Source organism: Castor canadensis, chromosome 3 (genome assembly GCF_047511655.1).
Source record: "Castor canadensis chromosome 3, mCasCan1.hap1v2, whole genome shotgun sequence".
NCBI classification, from domain to species: domain Eukaryota; kingdom Metazoa; phylum Chordata; class Mammalia; order Rodentia; family Castoridae; genus Castor; species Castor canadensis.
Genome location: NC_133388.1, coordinates 162,160,672 through 162,187,157, shown reverse-complemented (window position 1 = coordinate 162,187,157; position 26,486 = coordinate 162,160,672). Strand labels below are relative to the sequence as shown.

Here is a 26,486-nt window from a genome sequence, read left to right as displayed (position 1 = left end):
ATTTTTTCCTTTTTTATTTTTTTTAATATTGTCAGCAGTTGTCTGGCCAGTTGGGGGTAGAGATTGTTTTCAGAAAACACATGTTCCATTTGAAACCAGAGGATTGATTTTATGCCTTGTTCTCAGGCAAGTAGCACAACTTCCCATGAAGCTATTTACTAATAGAAGGTGTGTGTGTGTGTGTGTGTGTGTGTGTGTGTGTGTGTGTGTGTGTGTCTATGCGGGAGAAACATCTGCAGACAGGAGGTGATAAATAAGAGAGATAACATTTGAAGGGCTAGAGAGCTGAGAAATTATTCTGGTCTTAGAAACCTAAACTCTGTAATAATATCAAGGTAGAATCAACAGGTATGCCAGTAAAATGCCTTTATTATTTGCCTTATTTGAACTTAGCCCATATTTCTATTTAATTGCTCCTCTCATTTTCTTGGGTAATAATTATAAGACTAACTTTTCAAATAAAATAAAATTGCTCCACTCCTCTATGCAGACTGGTTACAAAGCAGGTTAGAGCAAGTTCTCCCAATTCTGTCTCAGTCTTGGGGATTCAGTATATGGACACAGGTGGTCAGTGGTCTCAGAACTTGCACTAATTACTGAGGACAAGACATTTGAAATGGTAGGTCAGTGAGCCTTTCTATACCTTGGTGGACTTGTTTATTAGATTAATGTTTTACTAGTTTGTGTGTGTGTGAGAGAGAGAGGGAAAAGAGAAGAGAAGAGGAGAGAAGACAGAAGAGAAGAGAAAGATTTGAAGTGGAAGTAGCTTAACCATTTTGCAGGCCAAACCAATAATTAAGTATAATATGTTCTCTGGTGAGTCTCTAATTTAGTCACTAACCAGTCTTTGCCATGGTCCAGGAGTCATAGCAGGGGTGAGGTGGAAGGTTTGCAAAGTCCTCATTGCATTGTATAAGAAATCAAAGCAAATTTCTTCTAATGGCTCAGTAATACCTTCTGAAACCCAACACAATAGAAACCTTCCCTCTGCCTACACTCACTGCAGCCTCTTGGTCTGCAAAATGGACTAATAAAACCAGTAAAGATGAGAAAAGACTAATTTCTTATGGAAATAGGCTGCAGCTAGAGTGCATTGCTGCCTGTGTTTTTTAAGTAATTTTTGGAAATTTTGAGATGCATTCCCCAACGTCCACTTTGCTCTGTATCTCAGAAGTTGAACCCTGCAAAATGCACTTGTCAAGGTCATGTGTCTTCTGGCCTTGGGTTAAAGTTGGTCAGTGAGTACCACTGGCAGATTGGGAGGCAGGTGAAGCCAGGGCATTTCTCCTCCTCCCTCTTGGCCTTGAGAGTATAGCTAGCAATGATTTTCGGGAGTTCCTCCACCCAGTTGAAAACTGCTCCCTCTGTGGTCCCAGCTCCTGCTGGGTGGCTCCCCTAACACCCACCACCTCCTCCCTTTGATTCTCCAGCCCTACAGGCATGAGTGATTGCCTCACTGTGCCTTTAGCCTCTCCAACCTTGGCAATAACTTCCCTCTGTTGAACTACTTGGCATAGGCTCTGCCTTCCTGTCTGGATCTGGATGATGGTACCGTCCAGGGAGCTAGAGCTACTGGTCTACAGAGAACTGACACTGTTTAAGAGTACACGCTTTCCAGATAATGAACTTGGCAGACTGATTCCTTCTTAACTAACAAGGAAGGTCTCTCAGTCATTTGCCTGGTCACATAGTTCTACTTGCACTAGGTTTGTCTGGGAGTGGAAGGGTGGAAAACTAAAGACTAAATCTCTTTAGAGCCAATAATCTTGAGTTAAATTGTGTCAAGGGGGATAAGAATTCTGATCTGCTCGCTCACTGCCTGTTTGGCTCAAACGGGGAGGGCATGGAAACATGTAGAAACCAAACAGTTGTTGCAAATCTAATGCATTATTATTATTATTATTATGTGAGATGTAGTTGACTTTGATGGAAAGGAAAATACTTTGCTGTCAGCTTAGCCTAACTTTGATTTCTCAGCCTGGTTTGTACTAAATGTACTAAGGGAGGAAAAGTGAATAGACTAGAGCCCAGCGAGCAAAGAGTTGTGTGGGTCCTGCTGTGATCGTTGTTTGGGGTCCCTTTGGCATCATGACATGGCAGCTTATTGAAGGCCTCACAGGGAGTTCAAGGGCATCTTACCTATGTCGAGGACCCTCTGCTTCGCTGTGTGCTGCCGAGAATGCCAGTACTTCCAGTATTTCAGCTGTTCATCTCGGTTTTTGTCCTCACTGAAGACCACCATCACCACGCTCTGCAGAGAGGGAAGGGCAGAGATTACTTCCAGTTCACTGCCTCCACAGTGTCAGACAGTCTCCAGTCCTAGTGACCCTATCATGGGTATGTGTCTCTCACTTACCTCTTCTTGCTTGAGAAAGACAAGCTCAGCTCTGTTTGGTTTTATTTTAAAACCAACCATACTTACAAAAATGATTGGGAAATAAGAACAGCACAGAGAAAAAAAGAATCCTACATCAATCTTACCATCACATCATAAAGAAGCAGAATAATCAATAAATCAGCAAATTTATTATTTTGAGAGATCAGCTGGGACACCAAAAGTGTTTGTCTTATGCTGGGAATAAGCATGCTTTTGAAACTTTGTATCCTTACACATAAATTTTGATTCCTGTTTTTAAAAGATGAAAACACTACTTCTGACCTAACTAAATGCCTCAGGCTGGAATAGGGAAGGTAATGAGAGAAATTCTAAGTAAATGAGAGAAATGCTAAAAGACAAATTCATATTGATGAACACAGACCTAAGTTTCTGATTATCTTCTACTCTGAAAAACACAAGAGTAATGATATATTTAAATATAATGTAGCTGTTCCTTAAGAAGTTTGAGAAACTAATTCTATCTTGTAGAAATAATTATACAAAACCCATTTTGTTTCAAAATTACAAACAACCTCATTAAATGAATACACATATTCATTGTCATTTATGATATGGAGACAGTACCAAAATCAAACAAACCTATTAACTACAAGATCAGGAATACTCCTCCTCTGGTTCCATATCCTAACTACTTCTTAGACACTGTCTGATTGTTCCAGAACATCTCGCTGACTCATCCCTTAGGAACATCTCTGTAGCAGTTTACGTGTTTTATAGTCATTCACTTGATTATTTACAGTTACTCAGCTGATGGCAATGTCTTCCCACTGACTCTGAACTCAACCAAGTCAGGAACAATGTCTGCCATTCAACATGGTGCCCCTGGAGCCTGACAAAAAACAGATAGCACATACATACTGGTAGCCAGTTGTCAATTCAAAGCCAGGAAGCCTCATTCCTAATGGGTTTGTGAACATTTTTTTATACAAGAAAGTAGATACTAATTTTAAAAAACTAGTTTAGAAGTATGTGTCTATATTATTTGAATTCATAAGCAACAAGCTCTTCAAAGGTAGCTGGGCATGGTGGTGCATGTCTGTGATCCCAGCTACCAGGGCAACACAGGTAGGAAGAACATGGTCTAGGCCAGCCAGGGCAAAAATGCAAGACCATACCAAAAAATAACTAAAAGCAAAAAGGGCTGGGAGCTTGGCTCAAGTGGTACAGCGCCTGCCTAAGGAAAACCCTGAGTTCAAACCCTGTCATCGTCAAAACAAAACAATCCTCAAAGGTATGGAGAGGTAGCAACAAAAGGGACCATTCACTGTGTGATGGGACCTTGAGCTCAGCCAGCTTCTCATTCTTCCCTCTCTACTTATATGTGAAAGTTTATGTGTGGCTTCCTAGTTTTTATTTCTGGCCCCAAATAAAAATAATATTTAAAGGTTTTTTTTCCTAGCTAATGATAAATTAGTACAAGTAATGGCATATTCTTGATAAAGAAATTTATTTCTTCAGTGATAAAGAAAATCAGCTTGAAGCTGTTAAAGTTGAGCCTTACATGCCTCCTCAATTCAGAACTGAACACTGTTCTCAGAAATAAATGCAAGTAGCTTACAAGTGCATGCCTCCCTATCACAGAGCTGAAGAGTAAGACAGAGCTGCTCTGAGACAGACCAACTAACTTCAAATGTTAGACTGGAGTCCTTAAGAGATGAAGTGTCCTCGTTTCAGCCCAAAGGGAACATAAACAAATCAAATTTTCATATTAAAATATTTCTATAATTCCAGTAAAGTGGAATTCTTGGAAAAGTCCCGGTATTCTCAAAACTGTGGTCATGGCCTTAGAATACTGCCCCAACATTTTTTTAGGGTGATGGTAATGATGGTGTTAAGAAGGTATATACGATTAAACTCTTATTTGGAATTTACAAAACCTTTTAAAAATAAAGCAAATATATCCAGTTCTTAAACTCAGACACCCACATCCAAAGGTGGACCCCAGGCTGAAATCTCTCTGCCTTTTATCCCTCCAGGCTGCTCAACACAGCACATGTTGGGATTTATTTTTTTGTTTTATTTCATTGTTTGGGGGGTTTTTTTTTTGGCAGCACTAGGAATTAAAGCCAAGGCCTTGCACATGCTAGGCCTACTACTGAGCTACATCCCCAGACCAACATACCACACTTTAATGGTTAAGAGCTGGGTTTAGCACTCTGATAGCCTGGGAATATCCTGGTTCCCTCATATTTTAGGTGTGTAACCCTTAGCCAGGTATTAGCTTCTGAAAGCCTGAGTTTCCTTATAATAATACAGTGCGTTTTTCATAGGGTTGTGGTTAGTTTCATTGAGTTACTAGATGTACAGTGCCTAATACAGCACGTGGTACATGGAAGATAATCATGTTATGAGTTGTTATTTTATGACTCGTTGTTGACATGGTATATCCTCCAGCATGGTTTTTACCACAGGGTTGGAACATACTAATTCTCCTGACAACATGCAGCATAGTGGGCCTCCAATGGGCTCAGTCTCCTTTGGGACCTTGGCCCTACATTTGATGAGGGTATTGTGCTCAAGGCATGCCATGGTTTTCCACTACTAGCATTCTGAAGAGCTTAGTAGGAAGCAGCTACAGAAAAAATAAGGTGGGCTGGGCACCACGGATACAGCAGCATGAAGCAATTTACAACAAACCAGGAAAGTCCATTTGACAATAGACCAGGAAAGTCCTTCAACCCTTTTCAGAGTTCTGCTATAATTTTCTTTTCTAGGAGAGAGGGATAACCAGTCCCCTCCCTTTTTGGCAGTAGTGAATACACCAGAAACTGGCAGGTTTCCAGAGCAGTAATCTAAGGTTCCCATTACAATTCCCACAAATAGGACTAATACCCATGAATCTTAAAATTCCTCCAAGTTACTCCGGGGGAAGATCATGCCTCATCCCTTGAGCACCGAGTAAGCTCAGGTTGCAGAAGCCTTTTAAGCAAAGTTGCAGGGAGTGAATTACTTTCTAAGCAATAACTCCTTTTCACCCATAAACATGTCCTGATTTATATCCTTAATTTGAAAAATTAAGATCAATTGAAAGAAATAACTATATAGCGTATAAGCAGTGAATGAGCAAGGAAAATTCCTTGGATATGGTCAGAAGGCATGTTCAACCACGTTCCTTCCCTGGGGTTTATTGGTTACTGATTAAAATGATAAACTACTAGCCAATAAGTTCTCTTGCTCCAACTCTCTGGCATTTGTTCTAGAATTATTTGTTTTGGATTTTTTTTTCCATGCCGTTCCACAAGGCCATGAGGTAGCAATTTCATTCCTCTGATTGCTCTATACTTTATTTGAGAAATGTGGCCCATACCCTGACTTTACTGATGGGGTGTCGGAAGCATTTGTTGTCTCCGGTCTCACTGAGTGTTATGGCATAGAACTGTCCTTTGTTGAGGTAGGTCATGGGCCCCTCGCCCTGCTTCTGACGGAGAGATTTGGTTGCTTCCAGAGTGTACTGAAATGTGCCACTGTGAACAGAAAACAAACAGTGGTAAGATTCACTTCCCTTGGAAATTTCTGTCTTTCTGACTAGTTTCACATCAATAGCATTTTGTGTGAATATTAACCAATATTTATTCTGTTTTAGAGACAAAACACAGCATATGGCAAAAGAGATGAGACCAGGCCAAAGGTCATCGCTAGTACAATGTATACAACATTTCTAATAGTAGCCCATAAACCAGATGGTTTAGAAGGGGAGAAAGTCCATGATGTACTTGGCCAATTATACAAGTTTGTGCCAGAGAACCTCAGTTAGATTTTAGTTGGCTTTCAGGTAATGCCTAAAGCTTAAGAATTGATTGAATTTGCTACTTATATCCTAACAACAAACCAAACATATGAGTGCTTTTGTTCAACGCATATAGGTTCTGAACCAACACGCTTTTACATACAACTGATATATTGCAAATAGCCATAGCTCACCTAGACAGATTTCAAAATATGAAAATCCAAAATTCAGATATTCACTACTGAGAATCTAGCTCCCCAGTGGGGGATGGTTTTGTCTTTTATTTCTTGTGAGATTTTTTCTTAGGGGGGTGGAGTGTTGCATTACTGATAGATTTTATTTTTGTGGTACTAGAGATTTGATCCAAGGGTTTGTACATGCTAGGCAAGTACTCTACCACTGAGCTACACCTTCAGCCCCTTTTTAATTTTATTTTGTGACAAGGCTGGCCTTGAACTTGTAATCTTCCTGCCACAACCTCGCAAGTAGCTGGAATTATAGGCATGCACTACTACACTTAGCTGATTTCTTCTTTTCAAGGCAGCAAAAGAATTCATGACATGGCTGCTCTGAATCTGGAGTTTGCAAATAATGGTCCATGAGACAACCAGCTCTGTTTTTGTAAATAAAGTTTTATTGGAACACACCTATACTTGCTGCTGACTAGCATATTGTACAAAAAAACAGGTTTGCATGTAGATCCTTGCTCAAAATAGTTCCCTGATATTTTATTTTTTAAAATATATAATTTACAAAAAAAACCCACCGATTTCCCCCACATTTTGAAGACCACAGAAATTGTTTAAAATGAACACAATAGTTATAAACCACAATTGTTTTTTGTTTAACATGCTCATTTAAAACTACTTATTTTTTTGCTAACACTTCAGGATGGGTAATGATCCAATAACAAACACTGTATTTTCTGAGTCATCAGATCTTCTCTATTGGGTCTATTTTTCATTCCCTTCATTTTTGTTTTTGAAAGGTTGTGTGCAAAGATGACTCTCAAACTTTGTCTCTTAAAATGGCCTATTTACAGAATTGGGGTATTCTTTCTATGTTAAGATACTTTTGTAATGTTTTATTTATCTTTTAACTCTGTAATGAGAAAGCATTTGAGGGGCCAAATAACATTCCTCTTATATGATTAAAAATCTGAGGCTAGGTGATAAATTAAGCAAATTCCTGAAAATGTGTCTTAGAACAAGGTAGGAAATGAATCATTCATGATAGAACCAATTGCAGTGTCATTCCTCCTCCCCAAAGCTATGTTGATATAGCACCATTGAATCATAAAATTTTAGACCTAGAAGGAAGGACACAGGAGGAATCACCTACACCAGGAACTTGCACCTCCTCATCTAGGTCAAAGATTGCTTTTAAAATGTGAAGAAAGCTGGTATCTCAACTAGCAAAAACCCTTGTTCCTTCCTATTATTGCTTACACTCTCTCTTCAACAAAATTAGAGATAAGGGCAAAATAGTTTCTGTCTGGTAGTGAGGGGGTTGGAGGGGAGAGGGAGGGAGTGGGGTGGGTGGTAAGGGAGGGGGTGGGGGCGGGGGGAGAAATGACCCAAGTGTTGTATGCACATGTGAATAATAAAAAAAAATTTAAAAAAATTTTTAAAAATGTGAAGAAAGCTGGAAACCTTCCTCCCAAAAATTAGCATACATAAACATAAATGATTTAAAAAATAATTTCAGGGGTTTATGTCTCCCAAGCCTCATTACACCAGACTCAACCCACCTCCCTCATTTCACAGCTCAGGAGTGTCTAAGAGACAGCCTCACTCCATCAGACAATGGTAGCAGTAGAGGAGAAATAAGGTCAAATGAGTGGTGGGTCAATGCTCTCTTCCTTAGCCTTAGAGCTGATTTCATGGTGCTATGGATGTGTGATTCCCAAATTATCTATGTAGTTCCACATTTTAAAAGGAGATTTGGTCAAGAGTGGAAACAAAGATACAGAAGTTCGTTTGTATAGAGAAAAGAATTGAAGGCAAAAGAAATCAGATTATTTTATGAAAGTATGCAAAAGGTTTAAAAGTATAATTCAGGGCTACATTTAAATGGTTGTCAGTTAAATGCATCTCCTGGTAGCCTACCTTGATGTCTGATCATACATGTACTCCTCAGCACCAACAGAAGCACTCCGAAATTTCTGCAAGATATAAGTTATAAAGTTAAAACAAATTATGTTGAAATTAAAAAATAACAAATGTATTATTCTGTTTCTTCCTCCCTTGGAAAGGAAAATTGCATATTTGGGGGATTATGTTTATAACTAATGAAAAGTTTCCATTTCTTCACAGACTCTTATATCACCTCCACCTTGAGAACTGCACTCAAAAGACAATACACTTGGGCTTTGTATGCTATTCACAAGTGCACAGGTGTTCGCAAAGTATTTGCAGGTATTTGAAACTGCTTCTTCAAACATACAAAACATTTTTTTCTATTGTCTCCAACACTTACAGCAAATATCACAAATTCTGAATTAATGAAATACTAGTTACACAGAGGCCACACAACATAGCAAAAAAAAATTAATAATAAAACCAATCTAGTAGAGTGGTCAGAAGCATAGTTTCTGGAGCAAGGCAATCTTTGGTTAGATGGTTTTAGGTCTTTTACCTGAGACTTGTGTAAAATGAAGCAAATGTAATAGTTTCTCTCTCTCTTAAATGCGTGCTCATAGTGATCAGAAGGACTGGTGACTGGTCCAGCAGTGACTGGTACACAGTGAATACTATATATTTGTAGCCGATACTAGTAAATAGTAATTGCTTGACCACATCCCCATTACATTATCAAAATGCCTTACTGGAGTAAGTGCTGCAGGCACTGCCCAAGTGGTAGAGTGCCTACCTAGCAAGCACAGAATCTTGAGTTCAAACCCCAGAACCACCAAAAAACAAACAAACACCTTATTAGTAGTTTTTTGGAGGAAGCACTAAGTTTAGTATTAAACATGAAGGAACATCCTGAGATGTTCAGTTATATGTAGTGCAAAATGGACCATGTTGTTATTTGAGAACATCTTCAAAACTAGATGCCCTGACTCTTGACCTTAAAGTGAATATAATCGGAAATTGATAAAAAGCACTTGGTTGACCACACACACCTGGTCCTTTTACTTTGACTTTTTCAAGTAACTCCTGAGAAGCCACCTTCTTTTCACTCATTTCTGTGTCATAAACTTCCATTCTTCATCCAATACACCAAAGGGTTCCTTCCTCAGGAAAGGGTTTCTCATAGCTATTTTCCAAACTTTACATTCCCTAACGACCATGTCCAGTATTCAGCATACCCTAATATCACAATTTCTAAGTACATATTTATGATTCTTCTTCACCAGTTTTGCTCCTTGGATCCAAGAAGATGGTCTTTCTTCAAAGTTTACCCACATGAAACCTATGAATATTGCACAAATATTTGCTGACAGGTTGAATAATCATGACAAAGAATCAAAGATAAAAGTATGTGCATCTGTTGCAATCAACCAGTCAACCCACAAAGCATTCAATGGGAATCTTCTGGGGCTTTCCCATCTGCTTGGTGCCAAAAGAAATATAGAAATTATATAAGATACTCTCTTAGCCTCAGAGAGATAAAAATTGGTTGAGGGGATACAGTAAATTCACATGGAAAGCAACAACATAATAAATTGAAATATAACAAGTATATATGAAAGTCTACGTTGAATTACTCATTCACATGTCCTGGCTGGACAAAGCACAGAGTGGGCATTGCCAAGAAAGGAAGATCAACAAAATTATAGGGAGTTTTCACAGAGTCTGTGAACTTTGCTTTGACCTCAAAGATAAGAATTTGGATTGACTGAAGGAACTGAAAGAAAGTAATCCCGTAAAAGAGGATTGCCATGAGTCAAGACTCAATGATGGATACAAATGTGGCACATATGAAGAGCCAAGGACACAGGCCTGGCATGAAGGGGGGACCTGAAAGTCCAGGTCTTTGCTGCCCAATGTAGTAGTCACTAGCCATATATGCTATGTAAGGTTAAATTGATCAGAGCAAAATAAAATTAAACATTCAGTTATCTAGTCAACTAGACACATTTCAAGGCTAGTGACTACCTTATTGGATGGCACACAAGAAAATTTCCATTGCTGAAAAAGTTCAGTTAGGAATTGGGAACTTTTGGAGTAGGAGGGTAGCATGATGAAAAAAGCATTTAAGGAAGTAATTTTCAGGGATGCATTTCCAAGGTCTATGTTTGAAGGAATGCACAGTAATCCATAGCAGCCATAGTGAATCAGCATTAACCAACATGGCTGAATGAGCTTTGCAGCCCGAGGACAGGCCATCCCATTAAACATACTGCAATTTCTATGGTTCTAAATCCTATGTAATATGAGAATGTATGATACTGTGAGTATTCAAACTCACAAAAACTGCCAACTATATGCTGACTAAAACACAGAATTTTACTTCAATACATAAATTTATGTGTATAAGAACTGTGAAAATACAATAACTACTGATATGTCACAGACAGGAATGTTACTTATGTTTTCAAGCTTAATTTTTCTTTACGTGTTACATTATTTAAAAAAATTTAATTAAGCAGAAAGCCCACCTTGGAAGCATCACAACCATTTAAATGAGACCTGATCACTTGATGGGTTAGATGGACCTAAATGATTCAGTATTAAGAATGAGAACTGAAATGCTAAACATTTATCACATTTCTACCACTCCTTGCAAATCTTTTAACATTAGTTAACAGATGTTGAAAGGCAGTCAGACAGCCAACAACACTGCACCTTTCTGAGATTTCATGCAGTGCAGCTATAAATTTCTTACTCATTTGGACTCAGAAAAATGATAGTAAAGAAGACACAATAACATGTATTTAATAGATTACCCTTAAAAATCTTAGACATCAGGCAATACTAAGCATATTTAAATCTTGATTATTAGAATTCTAATTTTGTTCTGAGAAGACATCTACTCAGAATATACTACAAAGAGAGAATGATTCTTTAGCTGTGGGGATGTCAGATACAGTTAAACAATGTTATGTCTTTAATCAGCCATCAGTGGTTCCATTCATTCATTCATTCACTCTCCCAATAAATCTATATGGACCATGTACTTTATATCAGGCACTGAGCTAGGTGTGATGGCACAATAGTGAGCAAAATAAGGACAGGTCTCTGCTCTCATAAATCTTTTGATAAAGTGGGAAAAAGCATCAATCAAATAATCACTCAAAAAAAAATTACAGGTCTGGGTATGTAGCTCAGTGATGAGTGCTTGCCTAGCATTCACAAGGCCCTGAGTTTTATCTCCTGCACCATAAAAAACAAATAAAAAACTCAAAACTGTGTGTAAGCACCCTGAAGAAGAGCAACAAGAGTTCCATGAGAGCACATCACAACTAAAAAGGTGAAATTTGGCATCACTGACAATCAGCCTTAATGCTCCTAGCACTGCAATGTTTCCAGGACAACACAAACCAGGCCAAGAGAAAATAACAAAGTCCCCAACAGAATCTGCAAGACAGTGGCACAGCTGCAAAAGCATGTAACATCCCCACCTCTGAGAAAATGCACTCGCTCCCACCAAAGCTAAGGACAGCTACTGCCTGCTTGCTAGCCATTTATGTTTCTCCTCCCCACTGAAAGATAAGAAGTATCCATTGAGATAGATAAAGGACACTCAGATTTTAAACAAACATTTGGGTGAGTCACTATCTTAAGCAATGGGAACTACTGAGAATTCTAAGAGCACAAACAGTTCTGAGTGTAGCGATGATGGTTAAGGATACAGGTGCAGGAGCAGAAAACTTGGGTTGAGTTCCATCTCTCCTACTTGTTGCTAAATGACCAATAGTTATACTCCCTGTGCCTCAGTTTCCTCATTAAGAAAATAGGGGGGGTTGGAGGAGTGGCTCAAGTGGTAGAGTGCCTGCCTGGCAAGTGCAACACCCTGAGTTCAAACCCCAGTATCATCAAAAAAAAAAAAAAAAAGAAAAGAAAAGAAAATAGGGATGACAATAATGTTACCCATCTCACAGGACTTTCATGAGGATTAAATGTATATGTCACTTAGAATGGTACTGCTGTGGTTGGAATGTGTAGCCCAAAGTTTATGTGTTGGAAATTTAATCCCCAATGCAACTTTATTGAGAGCTGGGATCATTAAGAGGTGATTGTGTCATGAGGGCAGCCCTCATAAAAGGATTATTGTCACTATCATGAGAGTGGGTTCATCATTGCAAGAGTGGGTTTACTATAAAAGCAAATTTGGTGCTCAGTGGCATGTGTGACTTCTGTCCTTTCATCCTATACTATGGATGTAGCAAGAAGGGCCCTCATCAAATGTGGCTTCTTGATCTTGGGCTTCCCATCCTCCAGAACAGTGAGCCAAATATGTTTCTGTTTGCTCTAACTTTCCCAGTCTCAGGTATTCTGTTATAGCAGCACAAAATAAACTAAGACAGATGCCTAGCACACAGCAAGTACTTACCAAATGTTTATTATTTTTAAATGCTTTCATTTGGGGATGAATTCTCAACTTTAGATAGCTGCATTTTTGTCCCAATGGTAGCTACATAGGCAGCCAGCTCAAGATCGCTGGCATACTGTCACCACACCTGCTCCTCTTTAGGAAATTAAAAACAAGCGCTTTTCCCACTTCTACCATTGTCTTTTATTGGTCCAGGTTGGATGAAAATTAGGAAGCCAATAACTATCATCTCAAATGCAGATGCACTGCTCCCAGATGGTGAAGAAGGTGATCTGAACCAATGAGAGCATGCATTGCATATTCTAGGTCAAAAATCAGAGAAAAAGGGCCAGATATGATGGCATACACCTGTAATCCCAGCTACCCAAGAAGTGGAGATCAGGAAGATCTGATCAGGTCAGCCTGAGCAAAAAGTTAACAAGATCCTATCTCAACCAATAAGTTGGGTTTTGGTGATAAGCGCCTATGGTCTCAGCTATGCAGAAGGCATAAGTAGAAAGTTTGCAGTTCAGGACTCCAGGCAAAACAGGAGGCCTCATCTGAAAAAAATAACTAAAGCAAAAAGAGCTTTATTAGTTGAGGCATGGTTCAAGTGGTAGAGTGACTGCCTAGCAAGTGCAAGGCGCTGAGTTCAAGACTCAGACTGCCCCCCGCCCGGGAAATTAAAGAGTAAGTTTACAATTATAGCATCAGTGGATGTTCCAAGAAGATTCCAAAGCAATTCAATGGGAGCAAGATCATCTTTTCAACAAATGGTGCTAGAACATCTGGACATCAGTATGGGGGGGAAAAAAGGACCTTCATCCTTATTTTATACCATATGTAAAATTCATCTCAAAGTAGACTAGAAATCTACATGCTAAGAGTTAAAACTATCATTTGACTAGAAGAAACACACACGCAAACACGAGAAAGTCATTGTAACTGGGTTAGGGACAGACTTCTTAAACAATACCCCAAAGTATAAACTATAAAAGATAAAATTGATAAAATAAACCCTTTGAAAGACATAATTAAGAAAACAAAAAGGTTACAGGATCCAAAACTCATAAATGATAAAGAAATTATATCCATATTACTTAAGGAACTCTTACAACTTAAGAAAAGAAACAGAAATAACTCAATTTAAAAATTGGGCAAAAGATTGAACAAATACTTCACAAAGAAGTTACAGGGAAGGCCAAATAATCATACGAAATGATGTTCTATGTCACTAGACACCAGAGAAATGCAGATTTAAACCAGAATGAGACACCAACACATAAATAGCTAAACTTAAAAAAAAAAAAGTTTTGGCAAGGGGGTGGAAAACAGGAATCCTTCTACATTGCTGATAGGAATTAAAATGGTACTTCTTTGAAATGCCACTACTTTGAAGTACACATGCTTACTGCATAACCCAGCAATTTCAGCCCTATGTATTTGCCCATAAAAAAAAGGAAAGCTTATGTCCACATTGAAACATATATATGAATGTTCATATAAGCATTCATATTAGCCAAAAGCTGGAAGCAACCAAAAATCCACCAACTGGTGAACAGACAAATAAATTGTGGTATACTTACCATGGAATCCTACTCAGCAATTTAAAAATACAAACCATCAGTACAGGCAATAATATAAATTAATCCACAAAATACAGTAAATAGAAGAAGACAACATAGAAGACTCTATACTTCCAAGGGCAGGGGAGAAGGAATGGCTTCAAGTTCAAGATGATTCAAGGGCACTTTTGGGGCAAGAGAACTTTCTACATTGTGACTATGACATCGTTTACACAAATGCTACAATTATCAAAATTCTCAAACTGTGCACTTAGCACTTGTACATTTAAAGCAAACAAGCAAATATAATTGTTTCTGTAAGTTCTATGGGCATCTGAGAAGAATGTCATCTCTATTTGCAAGGTACAAAGTACACATACACACATTGGATTACCGAGAACACAGCACAACTTACATTGCTTTAAAAAAGAGTGGACATGGGCTGGGGGGTGTGGCTTGAGTGGTAGAGCACCTGCCTAGCATGCACAAGGTCATGGGTTCAATCCCCAAATTCATAAAAAGAAAGAAAAATAAAAAAAGTTGGACAGGTAACATCCTTATCTACCATCTGGAAGGTTAAAACTACAGAGGTCAAGGTGAAAGCCTTACAAACATTTCTTAATTCCTCATAAGCTTTTTAAGACTAAAAATAAAGCTAAAGCAAAAGATAATATCTAAGAGACAAGAAAAATAGTAACACACATACACACGCACGCACACACGCACACACACGCACACACACGCGCACACGCGCACGCACACACACACGCACACGCGCACACGCACACACGCACACGCGCACACGCACGCACACGCACACACACGTGTTCAAGAAGAAAGGATTCCCATCAGGCTAGCCAGGTGCTCTGGAATTAGGTTCCGGTGGAACCTGCGCAGCGCGGGCCTCACCTCCGAGGTTCCGTCTTTGAAGCTCTCGCTGTAGGTGCTGTCCGGCGTGCTGCGCTGGTCGTCCTTGAGATAGGAGCTGTGGGAGGCTATGGAGGGAAGGTCGTAGGGAGTCTGTTCGAAGATGACCACGCGCTGCTCATCCCCGTCGCCCCGGGGATAGTGCACGGGTGGCGCCATGAACACGGGCGTGAAGTCTTCGGCTTTCACCACAGTGATGCCGGACACCGGGATGACCGCCGGGCTCTCGGAAATGGACACGCTGTACTGTTCCCGCTTTGAGTTCTCCAGGTGGTCTTGACTTAGGCACAGGTTCACTGGCACAGTCTTTAGGACCTGCACCCGGTTTTCTCCTCCACTCACATTGCCCTGGGCTTCACTGGTGCCGAGACAGTTTCTGTGTGTTCAAACCCGAATTAGAAAAATCTCCACTTTGCAACTCCTAGTAAAATATCCAATGCAGCAGCAATATGGAGATGCTAAGGCCATTGGGGAAAGACGGACAGCGAGCCTCACAATGGAATGGGATGTATCTTTGCATTACTAAGAGTAAGGCAGCTAGCTAGTCACGTGTGCCCCCTGGTAGCATGCAATGTGAAGTGCTCGCCAGTCCTCCTTCTCCCCCTCCAAAAAAGCTGACCCTAACTCTAACCATGCTTCCAGATACAACTTTCAGCTCTCAGGAAATACAGGAGCTGGAAGGATATCTAGATATCAAAGAGAACCAAGAAGGCAAACCCGAAGGTAGCACTCTTTACTGACATAAATTTGTCAGCAAGTCAAATGCACACAAGAAGAGAACGGTGGGGGGAAATGATCTGTCATCTAAGGGGTGAATTCAACTACAATACTGTAAGAACTTTGGTAAATGTCACAATGTACCCCTAGTACAAGAATAAAAAAAAAAAAAAAGGAGGAAGGACAGGAGGACTGTTCTAGATTAAAAGAAATTTAAAAGTCATATCAATCAAATACAATGAGTAAATCTTGTTTGGATCCTGACCTGAACAAACCAAAGAAGCAAAAATGGGGTAATGAGATCTTTGAGGCAATTGAATGTGGACTGGTAATTGCGTGATATTTTTTTAAATATTGTCAATTTAGTTGGTTATGATAGTGATTTTGAGCTTATGTAATAAAATGCTCTTATTTTTTAGAGATACAGATCACAAGTGGAAGTGAAATGACATCATGCTGCGAGAGCGTGGGAGAGAGAGAGAGAACATGGCCATTTGAAAGGGAAGGCTATTTTTCACATTCTGTGGGCTAAACTCCTTATAGAAAAAAAAAAAAAAGAGAGAATTTATCATTACTGTGTTTTTACCAAACTGAAAAAGTGTAAGAGCTCAGGGATATCTTTAGCATTGAATTGCTATGGGTCTTAAAGAAGTGGTGTAACTGGGCTTATGTATAATGAGATCACTGACATCCTGGCTTGTGTAGAAAAAAAGGAAAGGATTTAGAAAATTAATTCTTAGCAGGTTAGGATGAAATGCTTTCATTTGTACTAAAGAATTGAGAGAGAGCGAGAGAGAGAGAGAGGACACAAAAGGGAACATGTTAATGGAAAATTACTGCTGATGGAAAAGTGATTTCACTATCACAGTCCCTCTAGTCAATAAATTTGGAGGGAGACATTTTTCATTTATGTATGGATTACTCTGAATAACATAGAGAAAATACATGATTTTCATGGATCTCTGTTTCAGATATCTATGACTCTTAAATTTGTTTTTGTTTCTGTTTTGTCTTGTTTTGTTTTATCTGGAATGTGCTTTCTGTGGCTGATTGGCATTTCTCGTTGAGAAAAATACTTGAATAAAATTGGTTCTTCCAGGAATTGAGCACTCCCAACTCCTCTCTGCAAAGAAGGCAGTCTAATATCCTGTGAGATTACCTATCATGCAAGACTTGGTGTTTTTAATCTTTCAAAGTGAAGCTTTGGGGGCAAAAAAATGGCTCTGCATGAACAAAGCCAACAGAAAAATGAATGTCTGTCTGTCACAGATCTGCAGGAATGATTCTAGAAAATAACCTCTAAGGGATAAAACCACAAATCTATAAACAGTCTGACTTTTTATGGCCAAATCAATAAAGTGAATCATATATAAGGCACAGGGAAGGTTCAAAAATCATGTTTAATCTGAATCCAGCTAGCCAGATGATATAAAAACCCAGACCACCCATTTATAGCAGCATTTCCTAACCCCACTGTTTAGAACATTGCATGGAATGTTAGAAGATGCTCTTTCAAAAAGAAGTCCATGATAAAAATCAGTGTGAAAAAAATAAACAGGAAAAAAAATGTTGCCATAACAAGACCACCTTGTGCGGGTCCAAACACAATGAATACAGTGAGGACCCCTGGGCACCTATTTAATGTGACCTAGAATTTCACCAACGCATTTCACCCCAGACCCTTTTATGAAGAAAAATCATTAATATTTATGGACAATGTCCTGCAGGTTGGGCGTAGATGGGTTTGTCTTCACTGATTGGCTACCAAAGCAATTACCCACTTTCTACTGTGGACTTTGCACAGGCACAGTGTAACTGTCTTTGCCAAAATAGTCAAACGTCTCTTAAGTCTTATCTTTCAAGCCAAATTTCTTAATTCTTTAATTCATACAAATCATGAATTTTAAACAACACAATCAAAATACTTTTGGTGTTCTTATTAACCAATAGAAAAACAAATTGTAGAGTTATATAAATCTAGTTGAGTCATTATTATCATATCACAGGAAATGATAGATTCAAGTGCCACACTATAATGTATAACTAAGCCTCTGTAATAGTATTAGCTTTAGAAGCTGATGTCACAGCATTTCAGGAAGACATCCAAAAATGGGTAATGAGAACAAAGCAAGAATTATTGTAAGATATTGACTTACCTATAATAGAACTTAAAATTAAACAAAATATATCAAATATTGTAAGGAAAAATGCAAGGCAAAGAATGGTGAGTTAAATATACTTTTTAAATATTGGATCATGTCATTGAGATTCCATAATTTTTTCAAATAGTAACTTCTGTATACTAAGAGCTATAATGATATCGTTTTAGCTCATGAATTCACTACAGATCAAAATAACATCCTTCCAAATTACATTCAATGAGAAGTCTACTAAGTCGTAATTAGTTATACAAGATGGTTTAGACTATACTTCAATGCCAGTTTTTTTAAAAGGTGCTTCATGAAATCACAATAATAACCGTTAAATACAATGAGCGGCTGTCACTTTGTAATGTTCTAAAAAATGCACTCAGAAAAAAAAAGACTTCTCTTGTCTATTATATAGAATGTAGATAGAGCACACAGCGTAGACTTCCTTTGCCTGACCCCACTATAACTACTAGTCTAAACTTAGCAGACAGCACAAGCCACTAGTTCAATAAAACTATCTGCATAGAAGAAATGTTACAAGACCTGAGGAGCTTCAGCCTCCTGCTCCCTGTCATCATTCCTATTGCTAATTCTAAGACCCCAGGCAGTGCAGTGCTTCACAAACTAATGGAACATAGTGAATCAGACACAGACAGCTGTGATCTTCTGCTGGGGTGTGCTTGGGCAGCCCATAGTAGCCAATTAGCAGAGTGTTTCCTTCCCCTCCCAACCCTGGTCACTAGACCTACAACAAGGTCAAATGCCATAAGTACTTCCTACCATGGCCAGGTAAGATCCTGACATATGTGCTAGCATATAATTTCCCTTTTATATGAAAGAACCTCCAACAGAAAAACCACTGCTTCTCTCGGTCCCATGCAGGGGAAGAGTTTGATAACTTTGAGAGTAGTTGAGCAGGGTGGTTCAGCCCTTCTAATACCCTCTTTTTGTCTGCATGATCCTAGCCCCAGAGAGAGGATCCTCCAATCACCCCTGCCATGACAACAATGGCTTGAAGTCCTGCCTGGGACTAGATGCATGGAGTTACCTAAGTCAGTATTGAAATATGAACAGCTGCACATCCCAAGTCATGCTCTCCAATTTGGTTTCATCAGAAATAAAGCTTTTTTTTTAATTCCTTTTTATCTTAATTTATCTGACTGTGTCTTAATTCATTATGTAAAATGACATAATGATCTCCTGACATTTCCTGTCCTTTCCTCTGGACAGTGTTCACCACTGCTTGCCAGCTGCCTCCCTGGCATGCACCTCTTCTTCTTTCTCACCAAGAGGAATCCTTCAGGCATCTCAAGCCTCAAGAACTGGATTGCAGTGATAGAGCCATACATTAATCAGAAAACTGCATCCAGCATCAGGCTCCCTTACCAGCAATATCACCTATAACTCAGGATTTTAACCTGGCCGCTCCTTATCTAAAAGGTCCTCTGATGACCTAGGTACACAACCAAAAAAATTTAATCTTCTGTCCCTACTCAAAGAATTGATTTTGGTCCAGACTAAAAGAAGAGGCAAAACTTTTTGACCTGATAATCTTGAGAATAAAACTTATAGTTTAATACTACTTTTAAAAAAAAAAGACATAGAAAAGGAGTTATTTCTGGAGGCTAGATGTATTTCTTTACATACATCCTACCTTTTATCCTGGTCTTCTTGGCTGTCACTGGCTTTGCTCACAGATAGCAGCCTCTTGTCTCGAGGAACCTGGAAACACCACCAATTATCAGTCAGACTTAGAAGTCACTGTGACTGTGCACAGAACTGAACACGAGCATAAGCAAAGACACTAAAATGGAATGTTCCCTAGGAACATGGACCAAATTTGTTATTGTCAGAAGATGGTTAAAAGTGAGTAGCCTGAGTAGAACAATGGCACCAGAGAAAAAGGGGTGTCGATAAACACAGAGTCACAACAAACATGATTCAGCTGTTCCAGGCAAATTGACCTGAGCAATTTGACCTAGGTGACTCTCCCTGGCCTGATACCTTCTGTGCCCTCTCCACCTTGGGAATGGATGAAGTTGGAGGAACACTCTGTATGGGATGATTCTGGACATGATGTCTTTGAGCAAACAGAAAATATCATGGCATTGTACCAAGTATTACATTAAGGATAGTCCTCTGATGAGACACTTCAGATGCTGACATCTGAGTAGGGGGAGAAAGATTGGGCAGGGGGCTACAATGTCAGCTAGTGGGGAATAACCATCTAACATACTTGAACCACCTTTTACCCACCCTCCCTATATGACTTGAGGACTTATCTCCAAATTTTTTTTCTGATGTATTTCATTCTAACCATAATGCCAACACATTGCTTGAAACATTACTGAAAAATGCTACTAGAAAGAAGGGACAGCCCACCAGCTATGTTTCTGACCACCTTCATCATTTGAGTGTCCAAACACGCAAATAAATAAGTTAGAGTTTGCTTGTTTAGATGTTTTGATTGTTTATTTTTGGCTTTTTGATGTATCTATAAATTTTTCCTTTTAGCCAAACTCCTTTGTACCCAAAATGCAGCCTCACTATTTTGAGAAGAAAGCACACTTACAAGAAGCATCCCTCTTCCCAAGTCATCCAGCAATTCCTATGGTTTCCGGTAACAAATATGTGTCCAAGCCCAGACAGCTGGACTGGAGAGGTGGCAGAGCAGTATGGACAAGACAGCTTAATTGCCTGGGTTCCACTACCACTAACTAAACTCTGGTACACTTTCCACAGGTTCTGGAGATGGATGGTGATGAGGTTGCACAACAATGTTAATGTACTTAGTGCCTCTGAAACTATACAATGGTAAGATTTGGAATGGTAAATTTCATGTTATGTGAATTTTACAATATTTTTTTAAAGTGATAAGAAAAAAGTAGTATTTAGGAGCATTCTGGATCTACAGAATTCCCTTGCCCATGCGCCCAGGTTGTCCTCATTTTTTAATCTGGACTACTGCAATGAACTCTAATTGGACTCTCCACCCCCACTGCTGTAATCTGTATGGATAATTTCCCCATCTATGAGTTCTAGGTTGAAAATCCTCCATGGTTGGAGGAAATGATGCCAAACAGTTATGATAAAAGGATTACAACCTTTTTGTTTTCCTCTATAACTTTTCTTGCATTTTCTATAGGAGTTGTTTAAACTTAAAATGACCAGCTGATACATCAAAATATCAAATTGTGTGCCTTAAATATATGCAAATCCAATTTCTCAATTTTGTATCAATAGGCTGGAAAAGGGAATAGAGAAGCTGGTATTTTAAAAACTCAATAGCTTATAGATATTTATCAGGTCACTCATTCATTCATCTTGCAAAAACCAAGACCATGCACCAAACCCTGGATTACCCTCAGGCAGATAAAACCCAGTCCTCCAGTCTTCCCTGCCAGGACTCTTCAAGAGGAAGCCACTGCTTCTTGACAACCTCAATCCCCTCTTCCCCATTACACCCTCACCCCAGTTCAGTAGTACTGACTATTTGAACTCCACTGACCACAACTGGGAGTTTTATATTATATTTCCTCTCCTTCTCTGTCCACCTGGCAGATATACCTCTGCCCTATGGTAGAGGAGGCATTGATTACACTGGAAAGCCTGCAGATTCTCTGGGAAGTTGCCAGTCCACTCGTCACTCCTAGAACACACAATTTTATAGCATTTACCTCCACGCAATTGTGGTTACAGGTTTAAAGGACCAGTTCATGGACTGGAACTCTCTGTGACTTCTCTGAGGTATTGAACTGAGTCCCATCTGCCTTTTGGCTATCCAGTCTACTTCCATAACATCCATCACCATTGCTGGAAGATCATAGCTAACTAATGAATATTTGTTAGATGAATGGACTGATGGATCAATCCATTGATCATTTGATGGATGGACAAACAAACCAATAAACTGCCTTCTAACAATACTATGTCAGCAGAACAGATAGGAAGTAACTGAGCAGAGCAGCATATTTTCATCAGAGCTGAAACCAGGTGATTGCAATCTACCAGCATTTTGAAGGGAAAAATAAAGTAAGATTAGTAAATTGCTGTGGTTTCAATATGCTCCCAAAAGTTCATGTGTCGGAAACTTAATCTCCAAATTCATGTTAATGGTACTCGGAGGTAGAAGCTTTGGGAGGTAATCAGGAATCAGTTAGGTCTTGATGGCATTAGTGACTTTATAAGAAGAGGAAGAGAGACCCAAACTAGAATTCTTGTTCTGTCTCAATGTGGGATGCCCTTTGCCATGTTAGGATGCAGCACAAATGTCCTCAGCAGATGTCTGCCATGCTCTTGTACTTCCCAGCCTCCAGAATCATGAGCTAATAAACCTCCATTCTTTATAAATTACCCAGTCTGTGGTATCAGTTACAGCAACAGAAAACAGACTGAGACATAAGTCAAACCATTTTTAAAATAGCTCACTAATTAGATCTGTCATGGATTTCTGTCAGGCCTGAAATTCATAGAAGCATCACACTTGACTTTGGAGCAACCATTCATAAGTAGCTTAAGCTGGTTCGGGAACTGTGCTCAGATTTGGAGCCCTTTAAATTATGAGAGGGTCTATAAGTTTAGTATCTTCTTAAATAAATGTCATTTAATTAGTAAGCAATTTAAACTTCAAATATATATTTTAAAAAATTGAACCGTTTTCAAATGGTTCAAAAAAATTTTTAAATAGCAGATATTGTAATCAAATGGATATCAGGAAATGTAGGATTGTCCTGTGACTTTGGATAAATCCCACTTGGTCTTCTGAACTACTAGATGTAAAATCTAACGGGCTTCATTGTAATGATCCAATAGTGACACTAAAAATATAGATGAAGACTTTGAAATTTATAAAGTATCATAAAAAGATATGCTTGTGTTAATTTCTGAGGGCCTGCTGTGTCACACAAACTCCTCTGTCTGGACAGAGCCCACTAAGATCCCTCCAAGGGCAGTGTACACCAACTTCAGAAAACAGTGTCCTTGACAAAAAGAATAAATTCACCCTTACTAAAGGGTAGAAAAAGTTTATAAAATGTAAATAATAATGTGACAGCAATTGTTACAATTATTCAATTTCCCAAAATTTATACTCAAGAAAAGAGACTCATTCTTTTGCACTAGCATGTCCCCACAGGACATTTAACTTTGTTACAGCTTTAACCTCAGCACATCTGACTTGTGAACACCCAGAGAACTGATAAAGGCCTCAAGATGATCACTTGAGCACAGAGGTTTCCACAGCATAAAATGTTTCAGACAAAAAGACAGCTAATCTTGCATGAGGTCAAAGGAGCTACAGAATTCTACTAAGCCTTGGGAAATAATAATTCAACAGAGGGAGCTGTAGACACAGGTACAATTTGAGTTTTATGTAAACTCCTTCCTGCATCTCAAAATACTTACAGAAAGCAACAGCTTGACTTTCCTTCAAATATTAATAAATGTGCAAAAGGAGAAGTAATCCAGGAATACTTAGTTATCCATAGTTACCAGTAGTTAATCTCTGAGCCTAGGGGTAACTGAATATATTCCTTTGTAAACTAGTTACTAATTATTTTTGTTTTAGGGTAGGCTTCTCTTTTCCAGAAAAACAATTACCATAAAAGACAGATACCTGAAATTATATCCATTTCACCATAATAGAATAAAATCTACTTTTAAAGAATATGAATAATGTATTTCTTCTAAATATATCAATATGTTTCTTTAAAGCCTTATTAAAACTATTAACTGACTCATTGATTTAACATGATAAAAGAAACACCAGGTACACATGGTTCACACCTATAATCCTAGCTACTTGGGAGGCTGAGATCAGGAGGATTGAGATTCATTCGAGGCCAGCCCTGGAAAATAGTTCTTGAGACACCATCTCCAAAATAATCAGAGCAAAGTAGACTGGAGGTGTGGCTCAAGTAGTAAACCACCTGCTTTGCAAGCCTGAAGCCCTGAGTTCAAACCTTAATCCCACCCATCACCCCAAAACAAGGTAGAAAAAGAACTTGTAGTGACCTTGAATGATTAAGTCAGAAACAATTTAATGATGAGTTAATCAATTTTAAAAACTGATAAAACTGTTTGTTTTTCTGTCATAAAGGAAAATTGCTTTTAAATTTCTTTCTAAGGATGAGACCAAAATATGCTGAACTTCAAGAAACGGTCTAAGCCTGGGGCATATTTCAAGTGGTACAATGCTCACCTAGGAAGCATGACACCTGGGTTCAATTCCAGTACTACAAAAAAAAAGTCTAGGTCATAAAAAACAATCTCACTTGATGACTTCTGTGCTTCTGTACCACCTTCAGCAAATTGTAAAGTTTTTCATTCCAAAACATTTAGAACTTATCCTTCTGTTTTTCAAATGAAATCCTGTCAGAAAGGATGCATAATAGAAAACAACCACAAACATAATAAAAGTTGCTCACTCCTATAATCCTAGCTACCCAGGAGGCAGAGATCAGGAGGTTCGAGGTTCAAAGCCAGCCCCAGACAAATAGTTCAAGAGATCCTATCTCAAAAAAACCCATCACAAAAAAGTACTGGTGAGTGGCTCAAGATGAAGACCCCCAGTACTGCAAAAGAAGAAGAGGAGGAGGAGGAACCTATCATGAAACCTTTTTGGTTTTGGGGGGTTATTTTTTTCCCAGGTATAAGCTACTCCTTAACAGTACAGGAATAAAATATAGGCTGGGCTCTAAAGCATCCTTTTGTGTGGAACCCACATCCCCAAGAGTTAAGGCCCTTCTTGCTTTGTCAGGAATCATGCTGAAAGTTTTACACCTTCATGAAAAGACTGTGGACAGCTGCCAACTCCGCCTCTCTGGATAAAGGGGAAAAGTCAGTTTAGACCAACAAGGGACTAATGAAATGCCCTCGAGTGTTTTCTAGCACTTTCTAGCATTAAACAATACATTTATTTGGGTTAATAATAGCCTCACTTAAAATATCCTAATGGTCTACCACTCTGTCCTTCACAACCATCACCCGTACCTCCCTCTTCATCTTAGATGAAGCAATAGGAAGCAGAGACTGAAGATCACTTAAAGGGGAAATTGTTCTTCCTGGTGGTTTTATCCAAAGCTGATTTTCCCAGGACAGAGGGAGAGGAGGAGGAGGGAGTCAAATCTTATTCCAAAATAAGAGTTCACTGTGCCTACCTGGCAACAAGGCATTCTCGCCTTCATGCCTGTTCCCAGCATAAGCTAAAGGTGTTCACCAGCAAAGCAGGCAGTAAATCTTCTCATTCAGCAAATACTTGTTGATTTTTTACACTTTCACAAATCTAAGAGAGTGGTCATACTGAGTATAGCCCTTTCCTCTTGAGACAGCAGACCATGTTTCTTGTTTGATTTCCTGAAATACTCCTATTTTTATATGTACTGCATGGCAAGTAGTTTTTCTAATATTACATCTATTTTGTCTTGTGGGTTTTTCCAAATAAAAGTCTAGTGCCCACTGAAACAAATGGAATCGTAAGGGTTAAAATTGCTGTAAATCTTTCACTAAAGCATTCATTAAAACTGAAAAATCTAGAATACTTGAATATTTCTTATAAAATTGAAGTCCAGAGGCAACCTAAATGCTCAACAACTGAACAATACTTAAATTACTGCTCACACAATATAATATACTTTATTTACCAAAAATCATAACCACAAAGTAAAAATCATGGTAACATGATGTTAAGTAAGAATTGTTTGTAAATAATACCTATGCATGTGAACAAGGGCATAAGAAATCATCATCCCTGAATTAGAACCCCTTCAGATGGGTGTGAAGTTGGACTTCACTGGTGGAGAAAGGGGAGGGCAGTGAGGACAGAAAGGGGATGAATTTCATATAAGTCCACTGGCCTGGTGAAGAATCTTTCCCTTCCTGGCAGTGAGGGGAGGTCCTGGAGGGAGGGTGGGGAGGAGGTGGGTATGACTACCTACCTTGTAGTAGTCATAAAGCAGACCGAGGGCAGCAGCACTGTCCTCGTCACCATTAATGCTCATCATTGCCTTGGTGGCTGCTGTTAGGGGATTCTCCAGGTACGACTTCCAGGCTTCATCCTCACTGGTGTAAGCTCTTCGTGTATTGAATGGAGGGTCACTGGGCATGGGCACTAAGGCCACTAGTCTTTTATTACTGTGAAAACAAGAGAATAGTGAGGCTCACTAGGCAGGAAATTTTCCTTTTTCCCACTCACAATATGCACTTCGCATGATTGTAAGCATTATTTGTACATAGGTCAGAAGATTAAAACTAAAGCAAATGCCACATGCATTTATAAAGTCATTGATTTATTTTTTCACTGGTTATGACAAGTAAGAATAGTCCTTAAAAGACATTATAAGTAGTGTATGTTGGTTCTCTTCAAACTTGTTTTGCATATCCAATCATTCCAGGTAGCTTTATTTCATTATTCTTCATTAATAAGTACCAGAATGGAGCTCAGTGAGGATAGTTTTCATTGACCTGAATCCTAATTAAAAATGTGTGCAGTACGTTAAATGTAATCAATACATTAATGATTATTA

General features: G+C 38.9%; 1 protein-coding gene across 4 annotated transcripts in view; it reads right to left on the bottom strand.

The window, feature by feature from the left end:
• Nucleotides 1-26,486, bottom strand: part of Grhl2 (grainyhead like transcription factor 2) — a 150,848-nt gene that overhangs the window by 85,232 nt on the left and 39,130 nt on the right. For all 4 annotated transcript variants that reach the window (XM_074068945.1, XM_020187361.2, XM_074068943.1 and 1 more), the window contains exons 2-7: nt 25,899-26,094; nt 19,619-19,686; nt 15,080-15,473; nt 8,234-8,289; nt 5,706-5,862; nt 2,140-2,251 (exon numbers count right to left, since the gene is read on the bottom strand). In XM_074068945.1, coding sequence (XP_073925046.1) covers nt 2,140-2,251; nt 5,706-5,862; nt 8,234-8,289; nt 15,080-15,473; nt 19,619-19,686; nt 25,899-26,066 — 955 coding nt within the window. In that variant the 5' untranslated portion in view covers nt 26,067-26,094. The remainder of the gene's footprint in view (nt 1-2,139; nt 2,252-5,705; nt 5,863-8,233; nt 8,290-15,079; nt 15,474-19,618; nt 19,687-25,898; nt 26,095-26,486) is intronic.